General features: G+C 41.2%; 1 protein-coding gene across 2 annotated transcripts in view; it reads right to left on the minus strand.

Moving 5' to 3' along the window:
• The window catches only part of WDR70 (WD repeat domain 70), a 213030-nt gene that overhangs the window by 104403 nt on the left and 80698 nt on the right, over nucleotides 1-27929 (minus strand). For both annotated transcript variants that reach the window (XM_075184230.1, XM_075184229.1), the window contains one exon: nucleotides 6477-6651. In XM_075184230.1, the coding sequence (XP_075040331.1) occupies nucleotides 6477-6651 (175 nt within the window). The remainder of the gene's footprint in view (nucleotides 1-6476; nucleotides 6652-27929) is intronic.

Genomic DNA, 27929 nt, shown 5'->3' on the forward strand with positions numbered 1-27929 from the left:
TATTTTTTCCTACTATTGCTTTTTAAAATTGTTATTGTTTTTTTCTTAGCTGTTCTGTGCCAAACATATCTATAGACCGAACCTGTTTCACTACATTCCTTTTTTTCCAGGAGATATTGTACATAATGTACTTAAACTTCAGGGGTGCCAATAACGTTGACCACTAGTGTAGCTATATACAGACATTGTGTGGCCTTAAAACAAAGATAGGCAAATCTATATACTTCAAGGGCCAAAATGGCATTTCTCCCCCATGCACTCATCCCAGAAAATCCTCCATATGGCCCTCAATTGCTCCAAAATTACACTACATGCCCTCAGATCTCCCATTTGCTCCAAAATAGCCCACATGCACTCAGATGGTGGAGGCTCACAGACCCCTGTTGCCAACCACTGCCTCAACACATTCACAACAATGAATGATTCAGCAGAAGCATTTGTAGCAATGCACCAATAAACCCAGGGCCCGATTAAGGGTTCCATCCGCCCTAGGCTATTTCAGCAGTAGAGCCCCCCCCCCCTCCAGCCACCTTACCTGCCCCCTTCAGCCTGCTCACCTGCCCCATTCAGCCTGCTCACCTGCCCCCTTCAGCCACCTCACCTGCCCCATTCAGCCACCTCTCCTACCCCCTTTAGACACCTCACCTGCCAATCTGCCGCCCCTCCCCCCGAGACATTAGAATGGACTTACCTGCTGTGGAGTCCTCTCTTCAGCGCTGTGTATGACAGGCAGTCTGGCAGCGATCACTGCTAGCTGCCTGTCAGTACGGCCGTGGGCGCTTCTTACTTTGGTCACGTGAGGTGTGGAAGTCCTGATCTCACGTGACCAGAGTAAGAAGCGCCCGCGGCCACACTGACAGGCAGCGATGGCTGCCAGACTGCCTGTCATGTGATAGTGACAGTCGGGACCGCTACTTTAGACAAGGGGTGGTCCCGATGACTCCGGATGCCACATTTAGAAAAAGAAAAGAAAACATCTCGGCGACGCTGTGCCCCCCTAGCTCCAGCGCCCCAGGCTGCAGGCTGGTCAGCCTATTGGCTGATCAGGCCCTGAATACACCAGAAAACAGGGACATCTCCGATACACTTCATAACTAATATTCGTAAGGCACTAGTTTATAATGCATTAATAGTCTACATTCTTATGAATACTGGTTCAGTCCACAATACACCCTACACTGTGATATGCTTGGTACTTTGTAATAATTATATTTGGTGGTGTGTAACACCGAATTACAGCCTGGAAAGCTTGTTTCACTGTGGTTAGGGAGTTTTTGAAGAGCTTTTAATTGTTGGCTTCATTATTTCACAGATTGCGATATCAACACCGATGACTGCAGACGCAGGGGTCTGGTGCGTTACAACAATGCACAAAATGAATCAACACTATATAACTGGTTGACCGATACATGTACGCGAATGCTAAATAAAAGTCATACAGTAATAAAAATGTATTGGAAAAGATCTTGGTGTCTCAGGGGGCAATGAAATAACCCAGTGCTTAGTTTGTATCTGGACAGTATACCTTTCAGTGTATAGAGTCACAGAACTTCCCAACAAGTAAATGGAGACCACACAGGTACTGTACAGTAGTGTTAGGCCACGTGAGTTTCTCTAGCCGTGCTGGAACTACAAGTAGCAGCATAGTGAAACCTTTAATTCCAAAACAAGCAACAATTTTTTTTTTTGTAATCTTACAGCGGGATGAGTTGTAGTATGGATCCACGTTATGCACACAAATCCATAAAAAGTCTGATCCTCCACAATAAGTACTTTTACCTTTGTTCCAATCGCTGGTATCCTATTGGTCAACGCAACATCCCAACCAATTAAACCAACATCACAGCCAATTAATCACAGAATAAACACATCGTCCAGATGACAGCAGGGTGTGAAAGCAATAACTGTTCCTCTTCAGAATATGTAAGTCTTATATTGCTGTATATTCCAATATTCCATTTATTTTTTTTAACCAAAACTCAAGTATTATAAAACACACATTTTAAAGACTGATCATCCAATGCTCGTCTATTATACAGATAATAGTCGAGCAGTACAGAACATAGAATACTTCTAACTGTAAAGATAAGCTCATGCTTTAACATCAATTTAAAGGTTTTAGCATAAAGTTGTTTACTAAATACAGAACATATATTTAACTGCAGTTAATAAATAATGTTTTCTTGAGATAAAATAGACATTTTACACAAAGGGTCAGGTTAAACGATCACCAAGTTGAAATGTGGCTTTAACAAGCCAATAACTTTCCTGAACTCCATAACTGGGGTACGATATTAGCACCTCAGCTCCTATGAGTAGTTGCAGCAAAGCACAATATATGAATCATGTACAACTGGCATCAGGGCCGGCGGTAAGTGGGGTAAGCAAGCAGGGGGGGCCAAGACTGAGGGGTGCTCCCCACCGCCTGCCATCCCCACTTACGGGGGATGGTAGGCGGTGGGGAGCTTACAGGGGGAGATGGGAGGCGCTGGGGAGCTTACGGGGGGAGATAGGAGGCGCTGGGGAGCTTACGGGGGGAGATGGCAGGCGGTGGGGAGCTTACGGGGGGAGATGGCAGGTGGTGGGGAGCTTACAGGGGAGATGGCAGGTGGTGGGGAGCTTACAGGGGGAGATGGAAGGCGGTGGGAGCTTACGGAGGGAGATGGCAAGTGGTGGGGAGCTTACGGGGGGACATGGCAGGCGGTGGGGTGCTTACGGGGGAGATGGCAGGCAGTGGGAGCTTACGGGGGGAGATGGCAGGTGGTGGGAGCTTACGGGGGAGATGGCAGGCCGTGGGGAGCTTACGGGGGAGACAGCAGGCGGTGGGGAGCTTATGGGGGAGACGGCAAGCAGTGGGGAGCTTACAGGGGGAGATGGCAGGCGGTAGGGCGCTTACGGGGTATTTAAGGTCATAGAAAGGTAAATAAATAATAGAGGGGGACAGTATGTGGGGAAAAAGGAGGGGGACAGCAATGTTAAAAAAGGAGGGGGGAAAGTAATGAGGAAAAAGGAGGGGGGATAGTAATGAGGAAAATGGAGGGGGGATAGTATGTGGAAAAAGGAGGGGGACAGTAATGTTCAAGAAGGAGGGGGAGAGTTATGTTCAAGAAGGAGGGGGACAGTAATGTTCAAGAAGGAAGGGGACAGCAACGTTGATGAAGGAGGGAGGCAGCAGTGTAGATGAGAAGGCGGCAGCAGTGGTATGAGGAGAGGGTACAGTGTGATGGAGGAGAGGGCACAATGTGATAAAGGTGCACATTGTGATGATGAAGGGGCACAGTGAGATCAAAAGGGGGCACAGTGCAATGAAGAGGGGGCACAGTGTGATGAAGGAGGGGGCACAACCAAACTAATCTGCCAAAAAGTTTAAATCTTATTACAAAGAATACATGTTCTTCATTTATATTATTCATATAGCAATTCAATTTTGCTGTTTAATGTATTTATTTGTATTACTCTCTTTAGTAAAGTGTATTATATTATTTGTATTAAAAGAAAAAGCCTTATTGAATAAACAAATAATTTATAAAAAGGAGGGTGCGAAATTATTTTTTGCAGGGGGGCGCCGGACATACTAGCACCGGCCCTGACTGGCATAGTCTCTTATTCAAATTTTATATGCTGAGAGCAGCAAAACAGAGGAGATCTGTAAAAAGCAGCACTGGGTGGAAGAGCAGGGAGTATTCACTGACGCGAGCTGGAATACGTAGCACATGCAAGAACACTCTGAAAACAATAATGTGGTCTTCAATGTGCACTGATAGTGCTAGAACCATGCACAGGGCAAAAAGCAATATATAGTGATGTATATACACTGAGCTGAGAATCTCAAGAGGATGAAAAACAGATTTGAGGAAGGAGTTGGCCCCAACGATTACTCTGCTCATCGGGATGAAAATGATCAAAAATACTGGATGGCACCAGTAACATAATAACTATCCTCTCATCATCACCTCTTTAAACTCACACTATATCATGACACTAATAGCTTTTATTAAATTATGATCATATATCCTCAGCAAGCACATTAACTGAAGGAGGATATTTAAATCACAGGCTTCATGGTCACTGTTGCATGTAGATGGTTTATGAGGAGGTAATATCTGTGTGAAATTATTTTCAAATATATCACAGAAATTCACTTCCTTGGAAGTAAAATGTTGCACAATATGACATTTTAGGAATATTCCTAGACTCTGATGCATTTTGATATGTTCTGCAGAACATGTGTGTCCAGAGGAACACAGGAGTGATCATATATTGTTACAGATTGCAAAGTAAATGAGACACTCTTTGAAGTTGAAATGTACAATACTGACTGTAAGCATCACGATTATAAGAACATTGCAGGAAGAAATGAGACTGGTATGGAGAACTGCAGACTGGCGAAAGCTTACGACTCGTCTGTATCTTATTAATAATATCTCTCCCTTGTACAAGTTACAGCAATCTATACTAGCCGACAGTGTCTGGACATGTTTGGGGGGGTTGTCAATCCAGACTGAGAAAGTGCCAGTATTTCTTTCTGGGTTGATCAGTTCTCAGATGACTATGCCATGCTTTACCCTTTTATTATCATATTATCCACTTATTAAAGATTACTTGTGCGTGGATTACAATCATTTTAAAATAGAAATATGTGACCTAACATTTTCTCAGTTCATAAAAGCCACTCCATGTTTCCATTTGTGTACCAGACAACTGTAGGAAGCTATTCCCATATACTCTGCCCTCTTGCTCCTCACAATTCTTTAACAACTTTGCTGCCTTGCTTTCTCTGCGGACCTCCCCTCACTTATTCTGGATATTTTAACATCCCCATTGACAACACCAACAGTAGTAATGTCTCTAAACTCCTCACACTCACATACTCTGGCCTCTCGTACTACAATGGTCACTCCCTCTAACTAGTCTTCACTCACCATTGTGACATCTCCAACTCAGTCTTCTCTCTCTATGATCACAATCTCCTCTCTTTCTCCTTTCCCATATTCCCACTACACCCTCCACCACCCAAAATAGTCCTACTAACTTTAAAGATAAACTTGACAATATCCACTAATCTACTCCCGTCATATCCACTTACATTCTTAATGTATTTTTCTGCTTACTGCTAGTAAATCTCTTTTGTGTGTTGGAACCAAACTGGACAATCTTTATTGGTGACGATAGAAACGGACATAACACCGGACAGCTCTAGCAGTGCAGAAATTTAATGAACTGACTTGTTGGAAAGGTGGCATCCTATTGCTACTGTTTGACTATGGAGATTGCATAGCTGTGTATTTGATTTTATGCATTTGTTAGCATTAGGTGTGGATCAAATGGCCAAACACACTAAGTGGAGGTTGTCCACATAATTTTGTGGATACACATAATATGTAGTGTATGCAGGTATGGAACTTTCCAAAATTCATTAACGAAAACCTTAGGTAAATTATGCAGTGGTTTTTCAATTATTTCAGTGATTTACTCAAATATACAGATATAATCACCCAATGGTTCTTCCCAGTTACTATGAGGAGCTCTGCTACACAACTTAATGAGGTGGGAATGCTAGTCGCGGTGTGGAAAAACATGGGGGGGATCAATAGATATTAGGTACAGTGCTCCAATTACGCAGACAACCTAAAGTCACAAGCATTCTGGACAATAGATACTGTACATTTAGAGATATGGGATCTCTTATTCAGAAACACGTTTTTTTTTTATAAAGGTCCGAAAACAAGACTGAAGAAAAACTAACTAATTGGTGCTATGACGTATGACAGTTTCCTTATATAATCACTGTGAAGAGCACTAGTAAACAAAGTAAAAGGATGGCCAGTGGCAAAGTTGGAAAACACAATGGTGATTGCTCTAATTTACAGAAAAAAAACTAAGCCCCAAGCATTCACATAACAGAAGACCCAAATTCAGTTGTTAAGTAGTTAGTCAGATAAATATGATACCACACTAATACTTCAAATACGAACCATTTCGTTTTTCATATGCTTCTCAATTTGCAGTTTAATTTTACAAAGTACAGCCACATTTAATTAATGTATGTGCGCAGCTATTTTGATGTAGGGGCATTGTAATGTACGGGTCAGATAAAATTAAGTCAGCTCCCAATCTACAAAAACATTATTGAGCACAGTATTATACGCTATCTACACCTGAAAGTTGTCTGTATTCAGTCACTATGCAAGTTAGGAGGGAGAAATGGTTAAATATGTGACCTGACAAAGGATGCAGAACACACACACTACCAACACCCGCAGACTGGACCCGCCACTCAGCCTAAAGATTCCACAGCCAATTAACCCACCCAGCTTTCGGGTACTGTGGATTCTGGGCTGATCAACATGGACTACTGAATGGCAACACTTAGACATGTTCATTTGGTACTGCAATGGGTACTGCTGTTAAACCCCTTCCTCTGATCATCAATAAGTACAAAAACAATCAAGCACACATGTTTTCTCACTACTTACACTCATATTTCGGTCCCAGATCTGAATGGTGCCATCCTGGCATCCTGCAGCTATGAGCTTTCCATCTCTACTGTAGGTGGCACAGGTTGGAATCACACGTTTACCTTGTGCAGACCTCGGTTTAAAGATGCTTTTATGCTTCTTTTCATTGGAAGCATCCCAAGTTCGGACAGTTCTAATGACGAAAAAAAAAAAAAAAGGAGTATTTTTATTAAGGGTGACATAATGAATATAATTGTTGACTGATACAATTACTCAATGTTGATAAGTACGATGAAAAACAAATAGAGAGCATTCTCTTAAATTAATAACATAATTTGTTTTCTACCTTCTGTCCTGAGAATTAGAACATAGAGATCAAGTTATAAGCAATGTTACATTGGAGATTTACTATTGAATTGCTCCAACACTGTGCTATATTGTCCTTTCACTGTTACAGCACAGTACAGGAGAAGACTGAGGTTTGTCAGAAATTTGTTCAACAACCAATTTACTTATTAGAGGACGATTAAACCAGGAGGCTGCAAAGATTTCATTTTTAAGTGGACATTTAATTTAATAAGTGAAGCTGGACTTTCAAGCATGTATTCAATGATTATCTTCTAAACAAATGTGGCCGAGGCAGAACAGAGCAATGAAAGTGTACATGAAAAAGAGTCCTATGCTGAAGGTGGACTGGCTCTAAAACTCTCTTCATACTAATCAGAAAACCTCTATCATAAACTGATGAGCCCCAATAAGGGCGAGTAAGTCTGTCCATAGGTGACATTCTCAATGGTCATGTCATGTTCTTAATATCCACATGGTGTAGTGTTGATTCAAAGTGCTGCATTTTAAATGGCATTTTTATAAAAATGTATTCTATAAAATAACAGATGAAGGTATGAAACTAAAAAATAAAATAAATTAAAGTTTTGAGCAGACAGAAAAAGAACACAAATATTTCTACATATTGGTCTTTCAAGTTACGTCCCCCATCCTGTCTAGTGTTATATATTGCCATATTCCATCGCACTCAAATGGTGTCTGAACATGTAGCAGGAACACCCTGTGTTGTATCACAGAGCCTGACCATTATTATTCACCCGAAACAGCATCCATCATCGCTTCTGGACCGGATTCCAAGCCAAGTTCATAAGGAGAATTGTGTGCTCAAAGTCATTAATCTCTCCGTTTGGTAATTATCACTAATCATGTTTTCTTTTCACTGCCATTAAAACTATTATGCTAATTAACTTTGTGGAGATTTTTCCTTTTCATCGGGCGATCCAGGAAATCTCAAACTCAATTTCGTCTGAGAAGTTTTGGAGAAAGCTCACGCGCTACTGAGGCGGCCCCGGCACGTCTGGTTTACGCATATTTCTAGGTTATAAACATGTTAGAGAAGAGTAATAGAATTGGTATGTGTTTAACTCAAAAATATTATTATGAATATACAGATTTAAGGTTCTCATAACATGAGTGCTTTATATGGTCCTGCAAACTAGTAAAATACATGTATAGCACATAAGTGGTGTGAATACTATATTGAGCATATAAAATCCTTATTTTTGTCACTCTCTGATATTACTGGTCACAGATCGATATAATTTACCATGGTGTCCATTTCATTATATAGCTCGGCCATTCCCTAGTAATGAAGATAATCTAATTTTCTTACAAAGTGTGTGATAAATACCTACATAGCTTCTCTGCGGTTTTCTTCCTCCATCAAATTTACCTCAGCAGACATTACATACATCCCAAACACTGCATATGGCCTTGTCGCAGGCCCTCCTCAATGCAGCAATCACCTCACAAAGCACAGCTAAGTGACACGTTCCCTTTATCATTAAAAAGGACAACATGGTGGCATAATCGTTAGTTTGTCTGTCTGTTCTCCCTCTGGTTTCACACGCGTTTCTTCCAGGTACTCTGGTTTCTTTCCCACGGTCCAAAAATATACTTGTAGGGTAAATGTCTGCTGGCACGAAGTGTGTGTGAGTGTAGGTGTGGTAGGGAATTTAGACTGTAAGCTCCTATGAGGCAGCGACTGATGCACAATATTCTCTGTAAAGCACTGCATAATGTGGTGGCGATGTTTATGATTGGTTTTCAATACTATTGGAACATACTGTATTGTATGAATAGACAACATAACAGATAGTATACTAATGATAAGCCCTATTATTAAACAGCTATCACTTTAACCCACAAATAAAGCCTTAAACAGAATAAGGAGGACATAAGATGAAACATCCATAATATAATACAGGAATATACAGTTCACATCTGCACAACACATTTAGCATTTTTATGACTGCCAGGAGAGTAATTCCCGGTCACTTAAAACACACTACAATGAATGAAATATTCCTGCAGATCGGCCCTGAGGAGATTAAATTGGAGAAGCTGGGAAGAGTCCAGCAATCAGAATACAGAATCAGCTCCAAACCTTATATAAAAGATAGTGGAATCCTGTGTAAAATAACATAGCGCCCCGTTGTGCAGTGGTTCTCAGGAAACCTGCCGAGGCGTATAAAATAGATTATCGCCTCCATCAAGTGTACAGTAGACGTTTAATTAGCCCACCCATTTAGAACATTTAAAAGGATAAATCCCCTTTAAAACAACTGGCTTCCAATATATTAGGTCCAAACATATATATTTGCAAATACCACATGGCACCTGCGACTTTCAGTTTACAAGATCCAGAGATGCCTGGCCTCCTGTGGAGGAATATTATTTAGTTTGGAGGCTAAGGGTAACAGGCACTGCTAAGGCCTCTTAGGGCTGCCCCCTCCCACAGATTTAGTGTTATCTTCTATGCAGGATTTAGACTCCAGCTAATGCAACCATGTTGCAGGGAACTTAGTGATAATATTGCAGAGGAGAGAATGTTATACATATCTCCCAACTGTCCCAACTATTGGCAGCACGGTGGCCCAGTGGTTAGCACTTTTGTCTCACAGCACTGGGGTCATGAGCTCAATTCCCAACCATGGCCTTATCTGTGTGGAGTTTGTATGTTCTCCCCGTGTTTGCGTGGGTTTCCTCCGGGTGCTCCGGTTTCCTCCCACACTCCAGAAACATACTAGTAGGTTAATTGGCTGCTATCAAAACTGACCCTAGTCTCTCTCACTGTCTGTCTGTGTGTGAGCATGTGTCTATATTAGGGAATTTAGACTCAAAGCTCCAATGGGGCAGGGACTGATGTGAATGAGATCTCTGTACAGCGCTGCGGAATCAGTGGTGCTATATAAATAATTGGTGATGATGATGGACTGTCCCAATTTAGGCAATACAGTCCCATGTTGAGGGGGTCTAGCAGAGCAGCTGTGAGCGGGTACTGCATGCACTTGCCATTGGTGTTTGGAGGGTGTAAGGTCAGCCTAGTGCCCACAGGGGTGTGGCCATGCCCCCTGTACCGATGCAGGGAGCTCCTAAATTGGGTATGTACGCTGGTGCAACAATAGTAAAACAAAAACACAAACACATTTCTTGGGCAAATAATAGTTTTTCTTTCACCTGAGGTAGACAAATACTAACTACAGCTAACAAGAAAGTGCTGTGGCTGATGGATCGTGTTGTCTTTTTATATTTCTCATTTATTTCGACATGTAAATACTAAAAGGATATATTTTTTTTTTTTTGCTCTGTCCTTCTACTACTACAGATATGAAAGATGAAAAATTGAGCTGTTCTTTAAGCACTATATATAACTGCTAATGTCCCTAACTAGTTGCTCACAGGGCATTATTATTTATTATTATCTTTAATTTATAAGGCGCCACAAATGGTCCGCAGCGCCGTACATGACATATACAGAAAACAGTGATCCATGACATAACATGATAGATGAACAAACCACAAGGACCAGACTTACTGAATGAATAAAAATACAGGTAACATGGTAATGCAGATCAAATTATTTGAGTAAGAGTGATGGTAGTAATCAGCGAGAAGTGGGCCGAAGCTTAAGAAAACAGGGCTAGGGAAGCAGGCCAAGAGGTACAGAGGGTGATGGAATAATAGAAGCAGAACACAAGGAAAGAGGGCCATGCTCGTGAGAGCTTACATCCTAAAGGAAAAGGGGAGACACAAATATAGGTGGTGCTAACTGGGGGAGAAAGCTGGGACATGGGAGTTAGGAGGAGGGCTGATAAACTTGACTAAAGAAATGAGTCTTAAGGGCACGCTTGAAGCCTTTGAGAGTAGAGGCTAACCTGATGGAACGTGGAAGATCGCTCCATAGTTGGGGACCAACCTGGGCAATGTCCTGGAGACGGGAGTGGGAAGGGGTGATCAGTGAAGTAGTGAGACGGCGGACTGACAGAGCGGAGGGGGTTGCGAGGTGTGTAGGCAGAGATGAGGTTGAAGATGTAAGGGGGGAACGAGGAGGATTGATTGGCATGATCCAAACGCTTTTTTGCATTACTTTATGTAATACTTTTAAAGAAAAGTCATACAAAACAAGTGGGCAGGGTCTGATCACTGAATATATAAGGACAAATCTAAATAAATGGTGGTTTATGTCTTTGGTAAAATGATCAGAAAGAGCAATTGTTTCGCAAGAGGGTGCAGAAGCAATGAGAGTGATTAATGGAAATATTTATATTAAATTCCATATTCCAGTAACACTTAGTTTTATAAGTCCTACAATCTCATGCTGTGTCAGAGCCTTGAGCAATGTTTTTTGGCTATCACTTACTAATCACAGGTGTACCAATAACATTGTATTCTTAGCACACACACATTCTATGACTAGGCATTTTCAAAGAGATGGGATTTATAAGCTAGCAAACTATTACTGCGGCATGGCATGATGCCGTAACTGGGAAATCTATAGAACTAGACAAAATCAGTGATTTATAAGTAAACAGTGCAGACTATTAGGATAAGAGTGCAGTTTACACTATACTAAAAGAGTATATATTTTACACAATGATAAAATAACAACATTACTAAGCTCTTTTCCATGGGGACGGTTGCTGTTATTTCTTAGAAAATACTTTAGCATCATTCTAAAGTCTTATCACAACACTTATGAATAGTTGCGTTAGATAACATTTACATTAACATTTATAAAATATTAAGCGTTTTCCTAAGACGTAGCAGTTAAAAGACCATTTTATAAAATGTTTAAAACTTCTTGCCTGGCTGCATTACATATATATGATGTGAAGTGAACTGTCTCCATTACACGTGTTGACTAATGTTCAATTTGATACACAGTGTAAAGAGAGATTCATGACTTTTTAAATGTAGAATGGTTCATATGCAATTGCATGTTATTACAAAAATACAATGAGGTGCGTCTTTGTCATCTTGTACCAATTGTAACTTATGGAATTGTATTGTGTTCTATTTGGTAAACGCATCTAATGCCCAATACTGAATAAAATTCTGTGACTGCAAATCACCACGTAATAAGCAGACTTCAGGTACCTAGAGGCTCCGGTTGTGGTAGAAGTACAAGTCTGTCAAAGGCTGCCAGGGCTTGCTGAGACTTTTAGTACCACCAGAGCTGGGTAGCAACGAGTCGTTTACCTCTGAACTGTAAAACCATTTCTGCTAGAGTTCATAAGATATATATTCTGAAGGTAGTAAACCAGAAGCATGATTTTCTGCTCTTCCGATGGGGGTTATAAAGGTGACTCTATTTCCACATTCTACCTCGAGTATCACTATGTATGTGTGAGACATACAGGCATGTGGAAACTAAACAAAATTCTATGTGAACATAATTAATCATCCAGTCATCATCATTCCTAATCTGATCAATCTAATCTTGTGACAAATAACTCATAAAAGATTTTACTTTATTTATTCAACAACTAACAAGCCGATATGAAGTAGTAAGTACACACTTATTATTATTATTATTAATTTTTATTTATAGGGCGCCACTAGGTATCCGTAGCGCCGTACAGGGACAAACAAAGTTACAATACAAAGGTGAGACAGCACGATACAGTAAACAAAATGCACAGTAACTTCGATATCTCAAAGCACAGCTAGAGGGGCGGGGGAGGGGAGAGGGGAAGGTCCCGTATACGGCGGAGCCCAAGAGGGCACGGAGGGCAGGGAAACCCCCAGAGTGGAGAGGAGGGAGCAAGAGGGAACGGGGAGGAGGAGGGCAAGGTAGCTGGAGAGCAGAGTTAAAAGTGGTGAAGACAGGAGGAGAGATGACCCTGCTCAAAGGAGCGTACAATCTAAGGGGTGGGGTATACAGACAGAGAGACACGAGGGAGTGAGAGAAGGAGGATAAGGGAAGGGGAGTGAAGGGGAAGAGGCAGAAGATCTGGTAGGGAGTTAAGTGGGAGACTGGAAGGCTTTAAGAAAAAGGTGGGTTTTTAGAGCCCGTTTGAAACTGGACAGATTAGGGCAGGTTCTGATAGAGGGAGGGAGCTTGTTCCAGTGGAGGGGGGCAGCGCGGGCGAAGTCTTGGATACGCGCATGGGAGGAGGTGATCAGGGGAGAAGAGAGGCGACGGTCATTGGCTTACTCACTTACTGCTGCCATAACTGTGGCTGGATTCCCCTTCTCCAACCCCCACACATGCTATGGGGTTGGGAACGTGTCCCCGACTAGCAGTACCCCGACAAGGTATGAAATCACTACATGTCAGAATCACGAGGAATGCCGAAGCCGGCAGACAGAAAGTCAAGTGATTTTCTGGGACTACGCTATTATGCTAAATGAGCAATGCAGGGAGGCGGCGGATGTACAATATTTTATAGCAAGGCTTCTACTTTGTCCATTCGTCGCTTCTATGCATTACTTCAATAACACCCCTAATAATAGTATAGTCCCAGAAAGTCACATGACTTTCTGTCTGCTGGCTTCTGGATTCCTCGCGATTCTGACACATAGTGATTTCCAACCTTCGCTGTTAACATTGCTTCGTGACCTTCCGCCTTCTCAAGTCGGGTAAGTCCTTGTCGGTGTAGTGGTAGTCGTGTTAGTGACTAACACCGCATGCTATGGGTCATGTTTAGCTTAAAACACCTAAGCTACGTGCCTTGGGATTTATATGTGTCTGTGAAGAGTGAGTGCGAGTGAAGTAATCCAGCGGTATTCGGGCTGCTACAACTCGATTCCCCGCATGGTGACCAGAAAGCGGCAACGTACACCCTTCTGGTAGTACTGGCAGAATTCTAATGAACCCTGCCAATGCGCTGCCCTCTGAAAGCACCAAGGAGCAAAGGTCCATGGCTAAAGCTCCAAGACCATTGGCTGAGGAAGCAATAGGACTGCTGCTCCAAGCAGCCAAACCTGGAAGTAGTTCGGGAAGCACGGTGGCTAAGTGGTTAGCACTGATGCCTCACAGCACTGAGGTCATGAGTTCAATTCCCGACTATGGCCTTATCTGTGAGGAGTTTGTATGTTCTCCCCGTGTTTGCGTGGGTTTCCTCCGGGTGCTCTGGTTTCCTCCCACACTCCAAAAACATACTGGAAGGTTAATTGGCCGCTATCAAATTGACCCTAGTCTGTGTCTTTGTGTCTGTCTGTATTAGGGAGGTTAGATTGTAAGCTCCAGAGGGGCAGGGACTGATGTGAGTGAGTTCTCTGTACAGCGCTGCGGAATTAGTGGCGCTATATAAATAAATGGTGATGATGATTTCAGACAGGATTCAAAGTAAATACAAAAAGATAAATCAGAAGATGCAGACCCTGCTCAAAAGAGCTTCCAATCATTTTGGTGCGTAGCACACTCAATTGGAAAAATACAAAGCAAGTAACTGTTCAGAGAGAAATAATGTTTTTATGGGCATTTTTACAATAGTCAAACACAATTATAGAACAAAAAGGAAACACAATACAAAGCACCCATCTAGACTGATTAGTTATGATTTAATTTTGCTTTAAATCTAAACTGTTTTTGAAAACTGCATATCAAAACAAACACTCTGCCAGAAAACAATAATACAATTGATTGATTGTAAATGTTGTAAATACCGTTTCTTTTTTTTCTGGAGTCAAACTACTCAAAATTCACTTTCTTCAGGATGGGTTGAATTATCCAAATGAACAGACGGCACTACAACAGCACTCTAGGGAAAGCCAGCATTAATGTCCCAAGAGGAGCAAGCAACTACAAACCGATATATTTCCCAGTTCCCTCACAGAAGGTATTCAAATCATATCAGTAGCTAGGAGAATAACATACCATATATTATTTTAAGTGCACGTTTTTATTGCAAAGAAAAAACGAGGTAAGGGAGCAGTCTTACACTTTTACACTATATAGTTATGATAAAATACTGAAGATCTTCATAAAAAGCTAACATTCCTAAAAATTCTACTCCCTAAGATAATTCATGGAGACGTAAAGCCCAGGACAAAAAGACAAAGTGATTCATCTGATGCACCTTGTTTCTTAGAGAGAAACACACTCAATTCTTCTGTCTACTGATGCTGAGAAGGCTTTTGGCAGAGATGAGAGGGGTTTTATGTCTGACCTTCTAAGATAGAAGGGAATTGGTCCTATGAGTCTGAGCCAGTTGACATACAAAACAGAACCAGACCAAGCTGCCCCCTATAACATTTATCTTCGTATTTTGCATGGAGACCGTGGCAAAGTTAATCGAGTCCAATACGAATATACCTGAGATAAGATCAGCAGAAGATGAGCACAAGCATTGTTCGATGACTAGCTGCTTGCAACAATCTCAAAGCCTGTGATCAAAACTTTCAAAAGTTTGGTAGATTATTAAAGTTCAAAATAAATTACTCAATGTCCAGAGCCATGAATATCTCTGTCCCTCCCTGGATAGTGGAAGGTTTGAGGCAAGCAACCCTCTTTAGGTGGCACCCCTACTAACTCAAATACCTTGGAGTTAAAATAACCAAAAACAGTTCCTCCAGTCTCCTTCAGGAATATTACACTGATTACCGCGTCTATCCTCAGTTCATCATGCAACAATAATGCCAACCCTAACCTGCTGGAAACAATTGAGAACCTTAAACCATATATCATCTCTAATGTTCCCGCTAATACCCTTCTTGGCCAAACCAGGCTTTCATCCGGGGACTAATCTTCTAGCTTACCATAACTGGACTGCGGCAGGATTCTTGTGGGTCAGCCAGCTGGTGAACTCATTAGGAGTATGTCCACTTTCAGAGCGAAAAACCAACTGGGAGCTCCAACACACAGGGTTCTGGAGAAACTTGCAGATCTGCCACTATAGGAGTGCTCCCGGCCAAGGTAAATCAGCCAAAGAGAACTCAATCTTTTTGAAAGCTTGTGTGAGGTCACAAACTCCCTCTCACCCTATCACCGCACTATATAATTGAATCATAGAGAGTTCCTTACCCCATTTTATAAAGACATGGTAGAAAGACCTGAACAGAACTATAAGGGAAAAGGACTGGCAAAAAAATGTCCAAGCCACACATGCATGATCAACATGCGCATCAATTGTAGAGATCCAACTCTTGATGCATTGCTGACACCTAAGCCTACTGCACAAAATGTTGCTTGGGACCCCTGGTGAATGCAAGAACTAAACTTGGAGTTAAGTACTAGACACCTAAACAATGCCGCACAGGTAATGATCCCAAATCAGTGGAAATCCTCCTCTCCCCCAACACTAAAGGACCGGGATACAAGAAAACATCGGCATCATCATCAACATTTATTTATATAGCGCCAGCAAATTCCGTTGCACTTTACAATTGGGAACAAACATTAATAAGACAATACTGGGTAATACATACAGACAGAGAGGTAAGAGAACCCTGCTCGCAAGCTTACAATCTATAGGACAAATATAATGAATTTTCAGAATTTAGTGTTCCTTACAATGGCTAGAAATTAAATAATCAGATTGTTACAAGAGATATATGTTAAGGGTGGAGTAGTGGACAGAATTGGTCACTGGGAAACATCAGGCTGTACACATCATTACCTCACTTCCATACTATCCCCTCACCCTCCTACCCATTTTTGGGGATTTTTTTCCCTTCCATGTGACTAATGATTATCAAATATAGCCTAGTTTCTTTTACATGCTGCAGAAGATAGGGGAATCTGAAATAGACAAGGAAGGGGCATTAGAGGCTGCATCATGCAAGTCCTCGTCTGACATAGTCCAAGTTTGCATTCCACATCCAAACAATTGACGATGTTCTGTATTCTGTAACATCTGTAAATGTCTATCCAATATCAAATCCAAAGTATTATATTATTTTGATGCAGTCACGTGCAGTAGCAATGTTAACATCACTAGCATTTCTTCCTTTAGAATCTTGGATCCATCAGATTTGCTGCAGTAAGAATGGATTGGCAAAACAATCCTTCCCATCTGTCAATAAAGTCTTTAACTTTTCTATCTTCTGTATTTGTAAGCAGAGATTCACATAGGTTCTCAACAACAGCTGATCTTACCTGAGCATTCTGATGAGGAATATCTAACAGAAGTGTACTGTCTGATTCAGTGATTGCTGAAGAAATTGGCTATAGAATCTTCAGGGAATTCTGCAGCTGAACCCAGAAGACAACCTCATCAAGTACTGAGTTACATCCACTCAGGGTTCTTTAAGAGTCTCAATTATTACAGTTTCTTTAAGAGATTCTCTATTTTTCGGTAAACTTTTAAACAAGACTTCTAAACACTGCACCCCATTTTGTATGAATCTTCTATAAAGATTGGGCAACACTTTTCACTCTTTTTCTTTTTAGAGAATGCTTTATATGCCTGATCATTCCTTTTGCTCTTCTATACATCTTTTGAAGAATGTCCAACTTCATGATGTCATTAAGAAGCAGTTTTAGCCCAAATGATTCACATGCTATTGCTGTAATACGTGGATATGTATCCATTATGATCTTTCATGCTGCTTTTATAATGTGTGCTAGCAGAGTAAATATTGTACCACTCTCAGTCTTCTCTATGCCTTCATATATTTTACTACTGATAAATAAACCTCCTCCTCTCTCTTACTTGGTTCCCCTCTTTGTCCCTCTATCCTCTGTACATCTGACCCACCTCCTCGACACTGTTTTATGTTGATTTTGCCCCGTGCGAGTGCTCCTGTACAAAAAAAATGGATGAGGTGTTATCACAAAGTGTATGATTCCTTCTCGCCGCATATTTATATATTGTTCTGTAAGAAGTTTGAGACATAGAGTTTAGATGATTAACCCTTGCAAGTGTTTTGCATTATACGTCCATATTATGACTCAACAAGAAGCTTACTCAAAGAACATGTGTATGGTATCCAGCACATTGCAAATGCTTGTTATAACTAATATTACTTTTCATACACCGAATAGCACATCCAGAGATGTCATAAAAGAACCAGTTTATACAGGTCCAGAAGCGGGAGCCTAAGGAAAGGACACCTGGCCACACATGGAACAATGACCAGAGGAATCAACCAATGGGGCGTCGAGTTCTTGGGAGGTCATGACCCATCAACCTATGAATGTAGACCTTAATACTGTAACTGTGTATTGTTGTGATTATTGTCCACCTCTGGCTTTGCAAACCATAGTGATCTAATTGAAGCTTGTATTAGTGCTAGCAGCGCAAGCGTATGCATGCAATACTTTGCCCTGTAATATTTTAAGAATAAAACCTTTGTGCTTTGGAACCACAGCATTCGCATTGGAGAATATTTATTGCATATGATAGATATGGACGTAACAATGGAGTCCTGGAAAATATTTTGCTTAGTTAAATTTGTTTGCTGACCTTCAGTTCTCATCTTGTCTACAAATGAAGACATTGAGAATGTTTTGTATACAGTTGGATGTAATAGTTGGTTACTTGAAGAAATTGATTGGAACAATATGAACATGGGAAAGAGCAGCTAACACTTTTGTCTTTATACTCCACGTTCTCACTTACACCCATGCGTAGAGTTTGTTACTGTCTGCAGGACACTTCCTACCTACTGTCAGGCGCCGTCTCCGCACTGACACTTGGTGCAGGAGACAGACACCCGCACCTTCTCGGCAGCCGCGTCCCGTTGCCTAGCAGTGGGACGCTATATCCGCTCACCTGTGGCAGTCAGCATATCTGACCACCAATCTCTCCCTAACCCAATCAGGATGCACCTTATGGTATATAAAGCAGCCTCTGACACATGTCTAATGCCAGAGTATTGGTTCACTCCTGCACCAGCGTTTCCTGAACTTCTAATCCTGTGTTCTTCGGTTCTGACTCGGCTTCCTGTTACTTTTCTCCTGTCTTTCGTTTTGGTGCCTCGCTGCCCGGCTGGTTTGACTATTTGGCTTGACCTGACTTCTCTCTGGATCCTCCCTCTGTACTGCACCGCTCGTTTGGCTCTGACCTGGATTGCCTGACTACGCCGGTCTATTACTGTTGCTACACAGGTGACTGTCTTGGAGAACCGCAACCTGCGTACCCTCTGCAGCTAAGCCCACACTCCCTTGCGGGGGTCCCTGGTAAATACCGTGGGTATGTTAGACTGCGTTCATTTGACAGTATTTGTAAATTGCATTAGTTTCTGGAAATGCTTCCATAAACAAGAAGCTGGTCACACCATTTTGCCGAGGGTGAGAAAAGAAAAATATAATTTAATGGCTTACATATATAAACACTAAGCTACAACATGTGCACATTTAGTAATGGATGCAGGGAAAAGGCCTCCTGTGAGTACTTCTCTCCTCGGTAGGTCTCACCTCACTGCTAAGGTTGGATGATTTCTCACAAGATATTTCAATTCAAATATGAATCACACAGGTTATCAAAATATACTAATGCAGCTAAAATATAGCTTATTATACTGTATTCAAAGACAATAACACTATTATCTTTCTATATAAAAATATATTCTCTTTCAGCTCTTTTGTGCTAGTTCTGTACTCACAGGGCCAGGATGATGCAGATTAAAACTTTAAAGTATTTAGACAATGTCTATCCCTTGAGGGTTTGGAACATGGATGGCAATGATCGCTTTGTTTCTAACCTCTACAGGAACAAAACGGTTGCCAGACCCAAAGACAAGGGACAGAATTAATTTTGCATTAGAGAGTTGCATTTTACTGCGTGTCCTCAGTATACAGCAATTGTAATCATTATCTGAATCAATATTGAAGATCAATAAAGGGCAGCCTCATACACTTGAAGGGCCGTAAGTGTGACCCTCTAATCTTCAAAGGGGCATATAAGCCTCAATCTCAGATAGAAATACACTTTTACACACGTACATCGCCTCCTCTTTCTCATGCTGCTCTCTTCTTTGACCCTCTGCTCATCATGCTGTCCTCAAAATTAAAATATATTCGGGCAGGAGCAAAAACCAAAATTACCTATGCATCCCCTGCAAAGCCTCGGATCTCAACTTTAAAAATGTCCCCACATGACCTTTATAACTCTACAGCCACTCAGACCACCTCAATAATGCCCTCAGATCTCACCTGTACTGCAAAACACTCTAAAGACTGCCTCACATTCCACCCTACATACTCCCCACCCACCCCTAACCTACCCACGACTAATTAACAATTAATGACCACTAATTAATGCCGCTATGCTTGTCAAAGAACTCTTTTACAAGCAGTCAGGATTTACGGTCTTTCCCATGGAGTAACGAGAGATGACGTGCTGCTGTCTGCACGTACTCCTCCTTGTCCTGTGGGGTGCGGTCATGTGACATAAAAGTAGCTTCTACGATTATGCTCTTCTCTATGAGACATGGAGCTACACCCATGCCCCCAGTTCTGACTTATTTAGTAGCTGTCACAGCGAGGGCAAGAACCTCAGAGGAGCTGGAAGCCACAGATTAAAGGTCACCGGACTGCCTGGCACCCATCAATATTGTAAATCGTCATACGTAAAAGTTTTTCTATTACATAGTTGTTACTTAGAAGCCATAATGAGCGCTTTGTGCACAATGAGGAAGAGTCCTGTTGAACATATAGGGTCTTTTAAAAATGATTAATACCACGGTGCGCTGCATGATGATGTTTCCAGCAGAGCTACTTGATATTTCACATAAGGCAAGAGGAGGCCCAGCTCAATATCTACAACAGGGCCCGGGGTGCCAGAGGAAGTAGGGGAATTCTAATGTCACAGTTGTGACAATGCCATTAGAGAGTGGTTCCCAAATTGGGTGCCAGGGAGCCGTGGCGATCTCACAGGGGTTCCGTGGCCAGGACCAGTGGTAACCAAGGCGGGGGACTGCTTGGTAACTATTTGGCTTAGGGGTGCCTTTAAAAAATTATGGGTGCCTCAAACTAAGATAGTATGTGATTCACTGCCAGTGGTAGGAGGTTCAGTGATCTGCATGAAAGATTAGTTTCTGGTCAGTTCTCATAGAACCTGTGTAATAGATGGAACGGTGGCTGGCCTGCCGCTATTAGATTCGAGATAAACTAAGTTTGTCAATTCAGATATTGGTTGGGGGGGGATTGAGACAGTGAACCGAATTATAATTGTACATTTTGCCTTATTTTCACCCTGCATAATGAACATAAAAACTTTAATATTTGCTATCAAACAAAGAACTTCCCTGTCACCAGAAAATTATGTAAAATTTACTTCGATACACACAGGTGAAAAGAAAAATTGTACTTTATGCAAAACTCTGCAAAATGAGGTCTGGTCACAAAAGTATAAAATATCTCCACTTGTGAGGGGGTTAAACTACTAGAAAAGAATGCATGTTCTTTTCATAATCAGTTTTGGGCTGAAAACAACTCAGAAAGAGAACAATTACAATACCTGCGTCACAACAGAAGCTGCTTAATGGTCCAGCAGACCTTCAGGGTGCCAAAGTGTTCTGTATTGCGTATTTAAAATGACGCTTTTACTATTTCCCAGGCCTGCCTCCACTTCTTAGTGCACTGAAGAAATTCAGATGTTGTTGTTTGTCAGCTTTGCGATATCAAACTGCATAATGAAGGTTCCAAACAGTGAAGAATATCTCAAAACATGAAGCTTCATGACAAGTGATTTTCCTAAATACAGTGATTTTCATGGCCTGTTGTGAGCATTCACGCTCCAGCTAATCCTTCCATCAAGGAGCAGAAGTGGCTGTGTCAGGAAAAGGGATGTGCACACCTAGCCTCGGCTCAGAACATGTCCAAGTATTTACATGAAGAGGCAGCATATATAACTACATAGTTATATATTCATCCATCCCACAAGTACATATGTGCTTGTGGGATGGATGAGCACTAGTTAAAAAAATGATGTAACACAGCAGGGTCCATGTAGGTTGGCAGGAACAGTGGAGTCCCCCAAAAAAAAGAGAAAAAGACAACATCCGTCCCATGGGCCACCAATTGCTTTTTCCCAGCTTAGGGTACTCTTAGGGCATTCTCAATGATGTCACAAATGCCTAGTGGCTTGATAGGTTGCATTCTTAGTGATGTCACAGATTCCTAGTGAATTGATAGGCTGCATTCTCAGTGATGTCACTGGGTTCTAATGAATTGATAGGCTGCATTCTTAGTGATGTCACAGATTCCTAGCAGATTGATTGGCTGCATTCTCAGTGATGTCACAGATATCTAGTGGATTGACTGGCTGCATTCTCAGTGATGTCACAGATTTCTAGTGGATTGATTGGCTGCCTTCTAAGTTACTGTTTCCCAGTGAGCCAATAGGCTGCATTTGTCAGTCTTTACACATTGTTTTCTAGGAAATGGATAAGCTGCATTCTCAGGAATATTCATTGAGCCTATAAAATGTCTACAGTAGCATTGCTATAAAGGCTTGCAAAAAAGGTCACCTTGACAGGCCTCAGTAGATAAAAGAAGCAATGTAAGTATTTCTTAATAATATATATATTATTCCTTGCACTTTTAAGCATTTTACCAACACAATCTAATTTACAGAACTAGGTTGTACTGCAATCTAAAATTCAGAATGCAGCATTAACATTTTAGTGCAGAATGGTGGGTACAGCACTTCTTTCTCCTACTTTTAATGCACTTTTCATGCATTTTTTTAACAAGTGAAAAGCACAAAAATAAGCAGAACAGTGTAAACGAGCCCAGTGAATCGGGTTTTACTTGAAATCTTAGCATAGCCAAAATTTTAGGATGCCTTAATCGCCAAAAAGCAATGAACACATTATCTATGTATGTCCACTGACTGGTATTTATTTTAATCATTTATTTAAAGCATAATACAAATCATGATACCAGAACCACGGGTCAAATAAATTATTTTTCTAAACATTCCAATATTTAAACACGTACAAAAATCATCATGTGTGTGAAGAAAGCCATACATTGGCTGTAAGTATATATATTTATACATTTTACCACATCAAATGACCAAAGCACATCTGGGAGATATTATATAAATAAAACAGCTGCAACAATCACTATTAGCCATGTATCCCACAATTTACAAGGTATTTAGAACAACATATCTTACTCTCAAGAGGAAACACAGTATTAATTGTGCTAACACTTGCAGGAAATGTCACACACAACAAAGACTTTAGCACCAACCACTCCCACCATTAATATGGAAGAGAGGATACAAAATGGAGATTAATGAAGACCTATGTCCAGGATGAAAGAACGCCACTAATGGGGAGCAGGAGGGCAGCTGTAAGATGAGGAACAATGTCACTTCATAGATTAGGACAATAGGCTGACAACATGAGAAGGTATCACAAGTGGTCTCGCTTCAAGGAGCAAAGGCACAAGAGAAAACCCGTCTCTCTTATTGAAACCATTCAAGCTGCCTCTAGCTGAGATTCCAGATTCTGATTAGAGTTGTAAGCAGCCTGAGTTCTCATGGGTTTGGATAAAGTGCCATCTTGATAAAGATCTTTCCATGATAGTAACATTAACCAGTGCAACACACTAAAATGTTCTGACTAATTGAAAGTTCCTTAGAAAAAAAGTGGCTTCAAAACAGAATAGAGGTTTAGTTATTTCCCATGATGCCTTACTTCTGCCCTGCAGGACCTCACTACCTGAGTTAATCCCCTGCAATTAAAGAAGTCTTAATGAGATGAAGAACAGATACTGTGCAGGTGGGGAGGCCAAGGGGGCTGCGGATTTATTGCCTCGTGTACACAGCAGTATTTTACTCACCTTTACAGCACACTTTGCTTACCCTGAGAGTGCCATAAAATGATTATTTACATGACTGTTTCATTCTGCTGGAGGAATATCTGCCAGTGAAACACTTGCATTACAAGGAGAGAGAGAGAGTGCTTTCTAACTTTACTAGGCAAGCGACTGTGGATCTGACGTCTAACTGTGATTGAAGGAATAGATTTTCCTATTTCAACCACGTCATCCCTTCATTTCATGGAAAATATCTCTCTCATAATATAACTATCTATCTATAGTATCGGTGTCCAGCAGTACTGCTAGTTGGGGAGGGGGAGTTTTAGGGGAAATCCTTTCTGGGGAATGCTTTTTCTTATATAATTTCTAAGCCATACAGGCATCCATTAAAAGCAAACACAGATTAGAAAATAGGACAAATTAAGCTGCGTTCCCGATTCACAACAACCATGGCAGTTTATATGCAAGAACTCAGCACAACCAACAACGTATCCAGTGGGTACATTGGAAAAACCCAATAGAGATTTTGGAAAGTGGACAGCAGTTAGCCATGGCTGCATTTTAGATCAGTTCTGTGCCCTACATCAATCATAATCATCTTCTTATAACAGTTCTGTGCCCTATATCCATCATAATCATCTTCTTATATCAGTTCTGTGCCCTACATCCTTCACAATCATCTTCTTATATCAGTTCTGTGCCCTACATCCTTCATAATCATCTTCTTATATCAGTTCTGTGCCCTACATCCTTCATAATCATCTTCTTATATCAGTTCTGTGCCCTACATCCCTCATAATCATCTTCTTATATCAATTCTTTGCCCTACATCCATCATAATCATCTTCTTATATCAGTTCTGTACCCTACATCCCTCATAATCATCTTCTTAGATCAGTTCTGTGCTCTACCTTCCTCATAGTCATCTTCTTATATCAGTTCTGTACCCTACATCCCTCATTATAATCTTCTTAGATCAGTTCTGTGCTCTACCTTCCTCATAGTCATCTTCTTATATCAATTCTTTGCCCTACATCCCTCATAATCAACTTCTTATATCAGTTCTGTGCTCTACCTCCCTCATAATCATCTTCTTAGATCAGTTCTGTGCCCTACATCCATCATAATCATCTTCTTAGATCAGTTCTGTACTCTACCTCCACATAATCATCTTCTTATATCAGTTCTGTACTCTACCTCCCTCATAATCATCTTCTTATATCAGTTCTGTGCTCTACGTCCACATAATCATCTTCTTATATCAGTTCTGTGCTCTACCTCCCTCATAATCATCTTCTTAGATCAGTTCTGTGCCCTACATCCATCATAATCATCTTCTTAGATCAGTTCTGTGCTCTACCTCCACATAATCATCTTCTTATATCAGTTCTGTGCTCTACCTCCCTCATAATCATCTTCTTATATCAGTTCTGTGCTCTACGTCCACATAATCATCTTCTTATATCAGTTCTGTGCTCTACCTCCACATAATCATCTTCTTATATCAGTTCTGTACTCTACCTCCCTCATAATCATCTTCTTATATCAGTTCTGTGCTCTACCTGCCCCATAATCATCTTCTTATGTCAGTTCTGTGCTCTACCTCCACATAATCATCTTCTTATGTCAGTTCTGTGCTCTACCTTCCTCATAGTCATCTTCTTCTACCAGTTCTGTGCTCTACCTCCCACATAATCATCTTAACACAAAAATAAAAACCAGAAAAAAACTGTGGAGGGGAAATGACAAGTTGGTGCTGAGGAGCATCATCCCACCAGGGAGAGGGTTGTTTTGAAGATCTACTGGACACCATCTCAGTTCAGCTGCTGGACCTAGAGAGTTCAACTAACATTGCTATTGCCATCTCCGTTCCTCCTTTGGTGATCTCCGTGGCAGCTGTGGCCACAACTTCTGCCAACACAGAGAATGAGCAAGATGCCAAAAAACTCTGGGCAGACAGCTACTTCGAAATGGCAGATAGCCACAAGACAGCCAGGTAGCACAAAAGCTAAAACTCTCTCCAAAACTAGAAGACGAAGGATGCTCAGTTAAGAGAAAATGCTGGTGGACAGCCATGGTTGCCAGAATTTTAAGTTCTTAACATCTTACCTTTCCTGTCATATCGGTAATACCACAGATACGCCAGTCATTAATGACTGCTTTAATATTGGTGGCTGATAACGCTTCGGTCTTACAGCAACAACACAAAACTTTCCCCACCACCAGCTACAATTGTAACTCATCTTTACTTCCAGTTTCATGTCATTGTACGTGATTTATTTATGATCCCTTTAATGTACAGAGCTGCTTTTTTCCCCCTATAGCCTAGGTCGCCCAAACTGTGCGCCACGGCTCCCAGGGGGGGGGGTGCCACGGCGCTGTGACAGGGGTGCCGTGGACAGGAAGAGGATAAAAACAAATGAAAAAACTTACCAATCAGGTGGCGCCCGGGACCCAGCATCCTCCTCCCTCCTCACTGTGACGTCATCACGCCCGACATATTCAGTGAAAAGCGGCAGGAGAGAGGAGGATGCTGGGCCCCGGGCGCCGTCGGATTGGTAAGTTTTTTTGTTTGTTTTTTTCCTCTTCCTGGCCACGGCAGTATGCAGAGGGGGCACAGCGTAGATGCAGAGGGGACAGAGCGCACATGCAGGGGGCACAGTGTGTGTGGATGCAGGGGGCACAGTGTGTGTGGATGCAGGGGGCACAGTGTGTGTGGATGCAGGGGGCACAGTGTGTGTGGATGCAGGGGGCACAGTGTGTGTGGATGCAGAGGGGACAGAGCGCACATGCAGGGGGCACAGTGTGTGTGGATGCAGGGGGCACAGTGTGTGTTAACTGTAAATTATTCTTTGACAGAAATGGAATTGAAAAAAATATATAAAAATATTCTTTTCTCTTGGATTTATGTGTATTCATTTTGCATACAGTATTTCTGTTCTGACCTAAATACTTATTACGTTTTTTTGACTACTTATAAAACGGGACTGCTAGGTAATTATTTTGGAGGGGTGCCTTGAAAAAATTATGGAGACTCTAAGGGTGCCGCGAACTGCAAAAGTTTGGGAACCACTGCCCTATAGCCAGCAGACTTCCTGTCTGTGTGTCACAAGAAGTGGGCACATACACACACATTATATAAAGTAGCTATATTACTGCTGCAGATTCATTTTTGGTGAGTAGTGACATCACTTTACAGTGAAGGAAGATGACCTCATACAAGTAAATGCCACATTTTAAGTTGAATTATATATTAAATTGAATATTATACTCTACAAGTTAACCCGTGCATAATACTCATGCATTCTAGTCAAATCAAGCTACTTAAGGTGTTAAAAAGGTTCTTGTCATGCATTTGGGCCTAGCCCAGTCCTCAGGGGAAGAGCGTTACTTCCCGAGGTAAGCGCCCTTTTTTAACGTGGTTTTGTCCACATGTCACCACCTCATCATTCTTCTCCATCACCTCATCCTTCATCTTTATCGCCACATCTATCCAGATGTCTATCCAGACACAGGGATCTCTCTCAGCGGTCCTGAGTATCACACTCCTCTCACTCTGTCACCCCCGGCAACCACCAACCACTCCCAACTGTCACCCCCGGCAACCACCAACCACTCCCAACTGTCACCCCCGACAACCACCAACCACTCCCAACTGTCACTTCTCCTTCAAGAAATATATATATATTTTTTTAAAATCTTTATAAACACTTTTAACAATTAACAAATTAAATTAACAAATTAAAAACATCTTAGTATACCAAATTTCAGCCCTTTCTGAATTTTTTTTTCCACACACAATAAGAATTTAGTAGGTCAGTGTATAACTCTGCCCAGCAGGTGGCGCTGCAGCTTGGTTTTATTTTTTCCACACACACACACAGACAGACTAACAAACACGCCACTAAGCATTTATATTATAGATATGGTAGAATAACATATACTACAAATTACAAACCACCGCAGAGTTCTTTATATAATGTGAATGTTATAACACTATTACATAAGTCCAGTTTTATTTTAAATTAAAAAAAAATACAACAATAAAACAGGTAGAAAGTATTAACGAAAATGAGAGAGAGTATCAACTATTCAAATAATTACATTTATTCCACAAGTACTGAAGTTTCAGTTAAACTTAATAAAACTGAAATCTCCCTGGACACTTTGTAGACATTTTTTTTTATAACTCTGGGTCACGGGTCAAATTGGCGACTTCTCCAGTCCGTGCGTTAAAAATAAAATTACAAGAATATGAGATAAGAGAAAGCCAAAGTTTATTTTTCAAGAGAACAAAGCAAAATGTAATCACTTGTTTTCAGCTATTTTTATTTTCAACGTTTGTGAAACCAAATCGGCAAACGACCAAAAGTGAAGTTAAAAACATACCAACATAATTTTAAAAATCGAGTGGGCTTTATTTTAAAAACATTGGTCTGGACTTATTTTTATTTTTTTTT

Source organism: Mixophyes fleayi, chromosome 1 (genome assembly GCF_038048845.1).
Source record: "Mixophyes fleayi isolate aMixFle1 chromosome 1, aMixFle1.hap1, whole genome shotgun sequence".
Taxonomy (NCBI): domain Eukaryota; kingdom Metazoa; phylum Chordata; class Amphibia; order Anura; family Limnodynastidae; genus Mixophyes; species Mixophyes fleayi.